Here is a 12,332-nt window from a genome sequence, read left to right on the forward strand (position 1 = left end):
CATCGATTTGGTTGACACGTTCGTGAAAATGACATCTATACGAAGAGTTCAAATAATTAAGTCGGGTCGTATTTGATGGATAGCAAGCCAACATGGGATGCATCAAGGGCATGTTTATGGTTGTGGCATGTCCCGTTCGTCTTAATAACTTAAAGGCCCAAAACCAGAAAGTCAATATATTTCTGCTTTATTTATTTAATTAAAAAGTCGGCAAAAATTTAAATTTGTAAGTATCCAGTCATCTAATTTCTAAAAACTATTATATTTCGTAATATTTTTTTTATTTAAAAGATATTAAAACACATTAATTGAAAAGAAACTTTTAAATATATATTATTATACTCAAATTTCAAAAATAAATAATTAAAAAAAAAACTTTGGGATGTGATTGGCCAATCATTTCATTTTCACTCCAAACTTCCAATAAAAAATCATATGCGTTACATTTAATATAAATTATAAGCTAATGTTTTAATTTGATTCCATTCAATCTTGCTTCTTATCCCCTCACCGGCCTTTCTATTTCAATCATCTTTTATTCCTTTTCCACGTAATAAAACAAAATGCCTCTCATTTTCATGTTGTTCTTGTATAAGGTGTTCGGTAGGCAATAATGGAAGAGAGAAAACAAAATTCAAATTCGAAAGTGAATGATATTACTTTTGTAAAATCCCACGTCGAGTTGGAGAGGGGTAACGAAGCATTTATTGTAAGGGTGTGGAGATTTCTCCTTAGCATACATGTTTTAAAGCTGTGAGACTAATAGTGATACGTAGCGGGCCAAAATAGATAATATCTACTAGCGGTGGGTTTGAGCTGTTATAGATGGTATCTTGAAACTAGACACTGGGTGGTTTGCCAACGTAATATGAATCCAACCACTCATCAATTGCATATATCCAAAGTTACCATTACAAGAAGCAATGCAAAGAAGATTCAAGTATTAAATCAAGAAAAAAAAAATGGAATGACTTGATTTAAAGACTTTTTATCTCAGGTAGTTGAACATATTTAAAATTATTTATTTTATGTTTTATTTTATTCCATTTATATTTAATAGCTTCTATTGCTAGTTTGTAGTTCGACAGTGAACTACATTATGTTTTATTTTTTTTGGCAGACATGTTGGAGTTGACAGCTTTTGAATTATTTTTTGGACTATTTAAAGACATGTAATATTCAATTTTGAAATCAAGGTGGAGTACAAAAACTTTGTATTTGAAACCCTTTGGGTGTTATATTTATTTCAAACCTTGATTGAGTTTTGATGTTAAAATCGATTCATTAGATTAGTCATGATCAAGCTAATGGTGGAGTGAGTCGTCTTGATATCTAAGAGTGACCATTATAGATTCAAAGTTCGATTTAAGAGTTATTCATCTTTCTGACCCGCTCTTGGTTGGAATCATTCAAGTTAGCTTTATTTGTGAAAGTTTGCAATGATGCTAAAATGATCTCTAGCTTTGCAAAATTCAGCATGTTGGCGCTTATCACAACCAGAACACTAGGCACCAAAAGAGGTGAATTGTGATATCTCATCCCAACTGAAAATCTCTTCCTAACAGACGTGTTTCATTGTTAATTGTCGCTACCTTCCCAGCCCAACAGACATCATGATTGACACAGCTCCCACCATCCCACCTTTTTCTCCTACCACACCACCTTCCTCTTATGCCTCTCATAACTTTTTTATTATTATTATTTATTAATTATTATTATTATTATTATTATGTTATTGCATACTTATATTTTAAAATTTTAAAAATAGTAATTTTTATTTTTGAAAAATAAATATTTTATTTAAATTAAAAACATCCTATTTTACATATTTTGAATAAAAGCCCCATTTTGTTGGATGGACTGAATGGTCCAACAAAGAAGCCTTGTGGCTCATAAAAGGGAAGCCTTTAATAGCTCTATGCTTCACGCCATGGTTTACCTCATACTCCTATTCCTTAAGGGGTAAGCCTTTATATATGATGACTCAAATAAAACAAAAAGCGTTTTCTTTGGGACCAAGTCTTGAAACAACCCTTTCTTATAAAGATTCGATCCACCGCTATCGATAAAAATATCAACGTCTCAAATTTATAAAGCTTGCAGTATAAATTTAAATTGGTGATATTTCTTTTTTATATTCAGTCGATATCGATAATTATTTAATTGATTCATATTCTGACAAAATCCGACTATTATAACATTAGTTCTCTTTCCAAAAAGACCAAATATTTGAGTTTTTAATTCCGATCGACTATAGACTATAATTCATTATTATGTATGAAGCTTATGAGAATAAAAAGTCAAGAGAAACGTAAAGTCAACCGAATGATAGCATATATTATATAATTTATTTATAAAATAATTTATTTGTTACATAATAATGATATGAAATGACTTTACTATTATAAAAAGTTTGATACGTTTGTTAGTTAGTCAAACAGAATAAAAAGTTTTTCCCGATCAATACTAAAAATAAAAAAGATAAAAAAAAAAAAAGTTGATCGAGCTGTAATTAAATATAAAACGTAATGTATTAAAAAATGTTAAATTAATAAAAATATCCTTAAACTTCATACTTTATCTCACCGGTACTCATAAAGTTTTAAATATTTTAATAATACTCTTAAAATTAAAAAAAATTAAAAAAAAATCTTAAAAATACTATTACTATTAGTTTTGAACCGTAATTCATTTAAAAAAAATATAAAAGCATCGGTGCTATTAGTATTATATTTAAAAAATAATTATGAAATTCTAAAAGTAACATTAACCCTCCTTATGTTTATAAAATATATATATATATATATACGGTCAATTTCATGAGTTTTTTTTTTTTTTTTTTACGAATAGTAATACTAAAAATATTTAAAAGTATTTTTAAAATTTTAAAAAAATTTAAAAGGTATTTTTGAATTTTTTAAATTAATGTTTTAAAAAGGAGTGGAAAATAAGTAAATAAATAAATAGAAGGAAGAGCGCACGTTTTGTGAGCATGCACACGTGGAGGGCGGGAAGGGAAGGGAAATGATTAGTGGTGGTGAGGAATGAGCCTGCGCCTGCGCCCACACCCACGCGCACCTCATCCACGCCCACCGTCCCTGACTCTGAATCTCGTCAGCTTTTGAACCAAAGGAAATGACCGTTTCGCATTTTGCCAGCTATTAATTTATTTATAAACCCTAAATCTCCCCTTTTCATCGTCATCCTTTCTCACTTTCCCCTTACCCTCTCTTTATAATCTTACTTTTCTTTTATAAATATGCACATTTTCCGAAATCGGGCAAAGAATCTTCACGTGCTTCAACGGTACCATTTGCATTCGAGTGAGCGGATTCCTGTGGATAAAATAAACATCTCTACGTGAGACACGTTCTTTTTAGATTAATTGATAGTTCATTTGGCAAAGCTGCTATGAGCTTTTGTGCCTTTAGCTTACTCTCTTTCTTCTTCCTCGTGGTTCGAGTGGGTTTTGAGTTAAGTTCTAGGGCCAGTGTGCTCGTCGACCTGGAACGTGGTTGCCATTGGGCCAATTTCGCCTTGGTTATATCTTTGGCTTTCGTCTTCTTTTTTGGGTTGTCTCGATAGGTCAAAAATTACCCACAACCCATATGTGTTGTATTATTCTAGAAAATAAAAGTTTAGGCTAATTTGAATTATATTGAACGTACAATTCTCTGCTTCTACCATTGTTGTCGGTTCGTTGAATAAACATGAGTTAGTGTAAATTATTTTAATGATATTTTTATTTAAGAAAAGTTCAGTAAAGTGTTAATAACCACCTCACCGTTTTGTTTGAACCAGAAAATAATGGAATAAAAATATTATTGAAAAATGAAGATGAAATTATTAATTATTTTCTTAAAGTAGAAATGAAATTATTATTTTTATTTATGCAGAAGCAATATTAAAATAGTTTACTTATTTCAGACACGTAGGATATGTAATAAATAACATTAAAATTACCAAATAATTCCACTACCATCATTATAAAAATGAGATTTCTTTTTATTTTTATTTACATTTATTTCTCATACCAATATTGCCTTATTAGGCAACCTCATTTATTTATTTATTTATTAAATTAAAAGATTGTGGGGGTAAGAAATTAAAATTGTAATTTTAGATAAAAATATGTTTAATTTAATTTGTTGTTTTCTTCCATTTTTAATGAATATTATATCATAGAGAGACGACGATACACAATTTTTTAATTTAATTTTGACGGAGTTTTAAATTATTTTATTGAATTCAATTAAATTAATAGTAAAAAAGTAAACTTTTTTTTTTTTTTTTTTGTATAAAAAAGATTAAAAATTTTAAACACGTGAAATTGAGGCAACAGGAAATCGTCATAGAAAACGCTGATTTTTGGAACCCTAGTAAGCAAGTCAAACTTTTGGAAGCACAAGGAAAGAACATTTTTGATGCCCTAACCAAAAGGGTAATTTGGTCAAATCAACTTCTTTATAATTACCAATGTTTTTTTTTCAAAAAAAAAAAAAAAAGAAGAAAGCTTTGTTTTACCGACTCTCACAATATTCTCCAACACAACAAGAAAATTAAAGGAAACAAAGAAATTTAGAATTTTGTCACATTTATTCATTAATCAAACCCTACGAAAGACAGATTATACAGGGAGAAGCCTTACATTGATCCGTTTATTTTTGCTTGGTCGGATTTTTGTTTTGCTCTGCTTTAAGCCCAGTGTTCGTCCTCCCTCTCTGGCAGCTTCTTTATTTTTTTTTGGCAAAAGCTGCGATAGTACACCAATAAGTCAATAATATCAACACCGAATCAAAAAGCAGACCAGAATTTGAGAAACAGGAAGAAGAAGGAGGAGGAGGAAGAGGGTTACAGAGATCTGTGAGTATCAACCATGGGGTGAGAGCGATGCGATAGCAGCTGAAGCTGATTTTTAGTCACAGCTGCTGATTCAAGACCCATATGCCAGATTTCTGGTAAATTTTAGCTTCTGCCCTCTGTTCTTCTATGTGGGCTTCTTTTTGTTGTTCTTGAATGGATGAAACTGTAGAACCCATCTCTGTTTTTTATCGTGATGTTCTTGATCTGGGTGTTCTTGTTTGAGATTCTTCGTTTCTTCATCATCTTCAATCTTGTCACTTATCTGGGTGCTCTTTGTTGGTTTCTATCAGCTACTTTGTTCAAATTCAGTTCTGGAGCTTGGTTTGTTGATCAGGTACTTTTTTCAACCTAAAATTGGGATCTATTTTTCAGTTCACAAGAAAATTTGTATCTAATTTTGATTGTGTTGGGTTAGGAAGGTTGATTGGGTAGAAGAAGAGACCAAAGTGAAAGCCAAAGAATCTTGAGACTTGGAGTTATTTTGAAAGTGTTTGTTCTGTTTGGCTGAAGTCATGACGACTACCTCGCGGACAAATTCTAGGCGCATGTATTCATGGTGGTGGGATAGTCACATTAGCCCAAAAAATTCTAAATGGCTTCAAGAAAATCTTACAGGTCTTGGTTTGTGCCCTTTGAAGTTATTAGTCTCTTGAAGCTATTGATTTGTGCTCCATGAATGAAAATGGCTGACTAACTTGTACTTGGTTATGCTGCTTGAAAACAGATATGGATACCAAAGTGAAACAGATGATCAAGCTTCTTGAAGAGGATGCCGATTCGTTTGCGAGGAGGGCTGAGATGTACTACAAGAAGCGCCCGGAACTTATGAAATTGGTTGAAGAATTCTACCGGGCGTATCGAGCATTGGCAGAAAGATATGATAATGCAACTGGGGTGCTTCGTCAGGCTCATCATACCATGGCTGAGGCATTTCCTAACCAGGTACCATTTGATGATTTGCCTGCAGGTTCAGGTAATGAGGGTGATCCACGGACGCCATCACCTATACGTGCTCTTTTTGACCCAGATGAGTTGCAAAAAGATGGCTTGGGGCTTTCACCTCAATCAGGTGGTGGCAGAAGAAATGGAGCATTTACAGAAGAATCGAACTTGGTTACGAGTCGGAGGGGTTTGAAGCAGTTTAATGATATTTTTGGTTCTGGGGAAGGAAGGGCAAAGAAAGGCCTGAATTTCCACGATCTCGAGGAGAATGAGCGAAATGGGAGGAATAATCTCAAGGTTTCAGCTACTGAGGCGGAGATTGTGGCCTTAAAGGAGGCTCTGGCTAAATTAGAAGCTGAAAAGGAAGCTGATCTACTTCAATATCAACAGAGTCTTGATAAGCTTTCTAATCTCCAGATAGAAGTCTCTCGTGCACAAGAGGATTCCGAAAGACTAAATGATCGAGCCTCGAAAGCTGAAACCGAAGCCCAGAATTTGAGGGAAGCCCTCAGAAAACTAGAGACTGAACAGGAAGCTAGTCTTCTAAAGTATCAACAGTGTCTGGACAAAGTATCCCTTTTGGAGAGTAATATCTTTGACATTCAAAGAGGAGCTGAAGACCTTACTGAAAGTCTGAAGCAAGGCCTTGCTGAAGTAGGAGCTGAAAAGGAAGCTGTACTTGTTCAATATCGAGAGAGTTTAGAAATCATAGTGAAACTAGAGGAGAAGCTTCTTCATGCAGAGGAAAGTTCAAGAAGATACAATGAACTAGCTGAAAAAGCTGAAAGTGAATTGATTATCCTTAAGCAAACAATCGAAAAACTAACCGAAGAAAAGGAAACTGCAGCTGTCCAGTACCTGCAGTGCTTGGAGAAGATTTCTAATCTTGAATATCGACTTTCATGTGCTGAAGAAGAGGCGGAAAGGCTGCATCGTGAAATCGATGACGGAGTTTTAAAGTTAAGAACTGCTGAAGAGAAGTGTCTTTCATTGGAGACATCAAATCTGGCTCTGCAATCTGAGTTAGAGTCATTGGTACTGAAAATGGGGTCTCAAAATGAAGAACTCACCGAGAACAAAAATGAACTGGGAAGACTTTGGAATTGCGTACAGGACGAGCATTTGCGGTTTGTTGAGGCCGAGACTGCTTTCCAAACGTTGCAAGATTTGCATTCCCAGACGGAAGAGGAGCTGCTATCTCTTGCTGCTGAGATTCAGAATAGGACACAAGTTTTAAGGAACCTAGAAATTCAAAACCAAAGCTTGATTGCTGAAGTTCAGGAGGTGAAGAATGAAAACAGGAAGCTTGGTGAACTCAATATGTCGTCAGCTCTGTCGATAAAAGATTTGCAAGTTGAGCTGTCGAGCTTGAGGGAGAAGATAAGTAAACTTGAAGCGGAGGTAGAACATCGAACGAATGAACGTAATGCCCTTCAGCAAGAAATCTACTGTCTGAAAGAAGAGATTAATGAGTTGAATAAGAAAAATGGGGCCATAATGGAGCAGGTGGAGTCTACAGGCTATAGTTTAGACAGCTTTGGAGCATCTGTTAAGGAACTGCAAGATGAGTATTCAAGGATGAGGGAAACCTGTGAAACAGAGAAAAGTGAGAAAGCTGCTCTCTTGGAGAAGTTGATTGTTCTTGAGAAACTTGTTGAGAAAAATTCCTTTTTAGAAAATTCCATTTCTGATATGAGTGTCGACTTGGAAGAGACCAAGGAGAGAGTAAAGATGTTAGAAGATTCTTGTCAATCTCTGTTGGGAGAGAAATCAGCTCTTTCTTCTGAGAAGGTTGCCTTGACTTCTCAGCTACTAATTACAACTAAGAATCTGGAGGAACTCTCAGAAAAAAATATTCTTTTGGAGAACTCCCTTTCTGATGCCATTGCTGAACTCGAAGCATTACGGATGAAATCGAAGGATCTAGAAGACTCCTGCGAATTACATGTTCAACAGAAGTCTGGCCTCATTACAGAGAGAGAGAGCTTACTATGTCAGCTGGAGACCTCCCATAACTCACTGGAAGATCTGGATAAACGATTACGAGAATCGGTAGAGAAACATTCGGTGCTCGCCAACGAAAGAGAATCTGCATTTTGTGAAATAGAAAAGCTGAAGGCTTATTTGGATGCAGAAAAACAAGCTCATTCTAGTTTTACTGAAATCAGTAAGAAGCGGGTAGCTCATATGGAGTCGCAAATGCATCTATTACAAGAAGAACGCGATCACTGGAAGAAGGAATATGAGGAAGAGACAGACAAAGATATAAATTCCCAGTTTGTGATCTTCATCTTACAGAATTGCATACAAGATATGAAGAATAATAATCTCTCTTTTCATGTAGAGTCTCAAAAACTTTTAGAGGCATCCGAGAGATCAAAAGAAGCCATCTCTGAATTAGAGCTCGAAAATATTAAAAGACAGGGGCAGGTTGAATCCTTCATGGAGAAAAATAAATTCCTGAGGACAGGGCTTCAACGGGTATTGAGTATTCTTGACATCGATGCATACCCTGGATTCGATCACGAGACTGAGCAAGATCAAACACTTCTGAACCATATTTTTGTCAAGATTCAGGAGAAAGAAAACTCTATAAATGAAATTTATGATGAATACTATCAGTTAGTGATCGAGAAATCTATTAATGAGAAGTTCCTTCTGCAACTGAAAGATGAAGGTGCTAACATTTTGATGGAAAGGGATGCACTTTGTCAGGAGAACAGAGTCCAATCTGAAGAGATCTTGATTCTCCAGAGTAGGATTGTGGAGTTGAATGAAGAACTGAGGTTGAAAGTAATGGAGGGTGGCTATAAAGAACAAACGCTCATGACAGAAATGGAAAATGTCTGCAGGAATTTGCATAATGTGGAGGAAGCTTACCAGATTTTAAAAGTAGAGAATTCCAATGCTCTTAAACAGAGGTATCAACTAGAAGAAGAGAACAGTAATATGTTCAATGAAACAATATTTCAGAGTCAACTTTTCCTCATTTGTAAAGATATCATCTCTGAAATTCTTGAAGAACTGAGACAGCTTACTGAGTGTAGGGATAAACTCCAGTTTACAAATAATGACCTTGAAGAGAGAGTGAAAGATGAACAAACGATGAACTTAGAACTCACAATGCTTTTGGAGAGGTCACGTAGTGAAGCTGAAAAGAATTTGACAGAGAAGAACACGCTTGATCAGGAGCATAGGAACCAATCTGAACGATTATCGACGCTCCGGGCCGAGATGGAGAAACTTCTAGAGCTGAATGAGGAATTGAAGTTGAAAATAGTGGAAGGAATTCACAAAGAAGAAGGCCTAATGACTGAAATGAAGAGTTTATGTAAGAAGCTGCAGGATTTGGAAGGGGCTTACCAGATTCTTCATGATGAGAGTTGCAAGACGAACAAAGAGAAACAAGATATAGAAGAAGAAAACATTAATATGTTCACTGAAAACATATTTCAAAGTGAACTCTCCTTTCTTTACAAGGATGCTATCTCAGAAAATCTTGCAGAATTGAGAAAGCTTACTGAATGCATGGATGAACTCCGCTGCAGAGAAAATGACCTTGAAGAGAGAATGAAATTAATGTTAGCAAAGGTGGGAGATGAACAAACAAAGAACTTAGAACTCAGGAATTCCTTGGAAAAGTCACAGAGTGAGGCTGAAAATTACCTGATGGAAAGGAACATGCTTGACCAGGAGCTCAGCAATCAATCTGAAATGAATTCAATACTACAGGGTAAGATGGAGAAACTTCTGGAGTTGAATGAAGATATTAGCTCAAAATTAATAGATAGCAATCACAAAGAAGAATTACTTATGACTGAAAAGGAGAATGTAAGCAAGAAGCTGCAAAATTTGGAAGGGGCTTATCAGATATTACATGCTGAGAAAATCAAGGCACTTGAGGAGGAAAAATCCTTGAGAAAAGAAATCTTAGGCTTGAGGGAAGATAAACATGAATTAGAAGACGCAAACATCGATATGTTCGGTGAAACGATATTTCAAAGCCAACTTTCCTTTGTTTACAAGGATATTGTATCTGAAAATCTACGAGAACTGAGGAAGCTCGTTGAGTGTATGGATAATCTCCAGTCCACAAATAAAGACCTTGAAGAGAGAGTAAAACTAATGGAAAGAAAGTTGGGAGATGAACAGACTAGGAATCTTGAACTCGTTGAGTCCTTGGAGAGGTCAAAATGTGAGATCATGGAAGTAGAAACAATGATAAGCTTGAAGGACAATGAAAAGTTAGAGCTCCGTGAAATGGTGGAGCGGCTATCGACGAAGTGTAACGAGTTGGAGGGGATAAACGATGAACAAAAGAAGCAGATGGACAAAATCTCTTCAGATAAAGATTTCCTGGCAATGGAAACTGAATTTCTTCACGAAGAGAATCAAAAAATGGATTCGAAGCTAAAGGAGATGCAAAAGGAAGCTGAAAAGAATATATTCAGAGAGAAAAGTTTAATATCTGAACTTGACATGAAGAACAATGAAGTTCAATCATGGGAAACTCAAGCTGCCATTTTCTTTGGTGAGCTGCAGATTTCTGCTATTTATCAATCAATTTTTGAAGCCAAGAGTCATGAGCTAACAGAAGCATGCCAGAACCTTCAAGACAGAAATACCTCTAAAGATGTGGAGATCGAATTGCTGAAGGACAAAATTAGTAGTTCAGAAGGAGAAAATGGAAGAATGAAAACTCAGTTGGCCGCATATGTTCTAGCTATTCAATCCTTGAAGGATTCTATAAATTCTCTTGAAAGGCATGCTATTTCTTTGACAAAAACGCAAAAAGTTGACGACCAAGAACTGAAGGTAATAACAATATCGCTTTTTCTGTATATCAATTTTTATTTTCGCTGACAGTCTTTGTCGTGTTCATATCCATATAGTTCAGAACTCGTTTACTGTTTAAAGCATCTTATTGCAAGTAGAGGAAACTTATAAATCCAAGTTTATTTAGCTTTCCAACAGGCTCAATCAATAAAGGGGTGTCTGAGTTTTGGTTGCATAATCTGAGGGCCTTTTAACTTTCCTTTCTGCAGGAATCTGGTTCTGCAAATTCCCAGCATGATGAAAGCATCCAGCAGCCACGTGGTGATCAAGTTCACCATGATGGTTCAGTTGAGCTGCAAGATTTGAATAGGAGGATTCAAGCAATTGAATTAGCATTTCAAGAATTGGCACTAGAAAAGTGTAACGCCAATGCCAAGCTAGAGAAAGTAATGAAGGAGATGGAACAGCTAAAAACTGGCCGAGATCGTAGTCGTGTGACCAAGGACAAATCAATACTCCATGGACAAGAGCGTTATAATCGATCACATTCAAAGTCTGAAATTTATGAAGCAGGAAATGAAGTTCTGACAAAAGACATCCTACTTGATCGGATTGCTGACCATTCATCCTATGGAACCAGTCAAAGAGAAACTGCAGCAGCTGGTGATCGGATGCTTCAGCTGTGGGAATCAACTGATCAAGATGGCAGCTACAACCGGGCCATTGGCAAGGCTCCTATGCTAGCAAGCTCATCTACCGAATATCACCGGGTTGGATCGACCAGGAGACGAAGTAGCAAGCACCTTTCAAATGAATCATTGATCGAGAAGGAACTGGGTGTGGATAAACTAGAGATCTCCAAGAGACTTTCTGAACTCCCACAAGAAGGAAACAAGAGAAGGATTCTAGAAAGACTAGACTCTGATGCTCAGAAATTGGCAAATCTTCAGATAACTGTACAAGATTTGAAGAAGAAGATGGAGATTACAGAGAAGAGCAAGATAGAAAAAGGTACTGAATATGATACAGTGAAGGGGCAAGTAGTAGAAGCTGAAGAAGCCATCACCAAGTTGTATGAGATGAACCTTAAACTCACAAAGAATGTTCAAGATAGTTTTAAGGCTGCTGATGGAGGAGGCTCATCCACACTGGGGCCAGAGGAAAATGAGAATGTCCAAAGTAGGCGAATTTCAGAACAAGCACGGAGGGGATCAGAGAAGATCGGGCGGTTGCAGTTGGAGTTAAAGAGGCTACAGTTTCTAATATTGAAACTTGATGGTCAAAAGGAGGCCAAGGGAAGAACTAAAGTATCCGAGCGGAGTCCGAGAGTTCTTCTACGAGACTATCTTTACGGCGGGACGAGAACCAAGCAGAAGCAAAAGAAGAAGGCTCCTTTTTGTGCTTGTATGAGACCTCCAACAAGGGGTGATTGAGGCATTGATTTTTATCTGTGAAATAATCAATTCTAGTTTAGTGAAAAGGAAATATCACTTGGCTCATCATCTATCAATCTTTCTTTGTTTGTATAGAGAGGTTTTTATGTTACCTTAGCTTTGAGATTATGCTGTACATGAAAGGCTGCATCTAATCAGAGAAAGCTACTCTTTTTAGAGGCTCTTCATTATCTATAGAATTTTGCAGAACATTTTTAATAATTTTGATTTTTTATTATGCCAAAATTTAATCTTTCAAATCTCATATAAAAAAAATGTCTCGACATTCGTTTTGATTTAGGCTCAAGTTTGACGAAT

General features: G+C 35.8%; 1 protein-coding gene across 2 annotated transcripts; it reads left to right on the forward strand.

Moving 5' to 3' along the window:
- The first annotated feature begins 4,626 nt into the window (after positions 1-4,626).
- Positions 4,627-12,236, forward strand: LOC111807284 (protein NETWORKED 1D). Of its 2 annotated transcripts, none has more exons than XM_023692943.2 (5): positions 4,627-4,958; positions 5,154-5,197; positions 5,279-5,478; positions 5,588-10,620; positions 10,851-12,236. In XM_023692943.2, exons 3-5 carry the CDS (start codon positions 5,376-5,378, stop codon positions 12,012-12,014), a joined length of 6,300 nt encoding a protein of 2,099 aa, XP_023548711.2. In that variant the 5' UTR covers positions 4,627-4,958; positions 5,154-5,197; positions 5,279-5,375; the 3' UTR covers positions 12,015-12,236. The 2 variants fall into 2 exon arrangements, with proteins under 2 accessions (XP_023548711.2, XP_023548710.2); XM_023692942.2 differs by having other exon boundaries at positions 5,283-5,478.
- The last annotated feature ends 96 nt before the right edge of the window (positions 12,237-12,332 follow it).

Source organism: Cucurbita pepo, chromosome 12 (genome assembly GCF_057944985.1).
Source record: "Cucurbita pepo subsp. pepo isolate OVF chromosome 12, ASM5794498v1, whole genome shotgun sequence".
NCBI lineage: Eukaryota > Viridiplantae > Streptophyta > Magnoliopsida > Cucurbitales > Cucurbitaceae > Cucurbita > Cucurbita pepo.

What these genes read in the sequence shown, in the direction of transcription:
- LOC111807284 (XM_023692943.2), top strand. Translation starts at nt 5,376, where the DNA reads ATGACGACTACCTCGCGGACAAATTCTAGGCGCATGTATTCATGGTGG. An exon ending in GCTTCAAGAAAATCTTACAG is followed by an intron (nt 5,479 to 5,587) that starts GTCTTGGTTTGT and finishes GCTTGAAAACAG; the next exon opens with ATATGGATACCAAAGTGAAA. An exon ending in TTGACGACCAAGAACTGAAG is followed by an intron (nt 10,621 to 10,850) that starts GTAATAACAATA and finishes TCCTTTCTGCAG; the next exon opens with GAATCTGGTTCTGCAAATTC.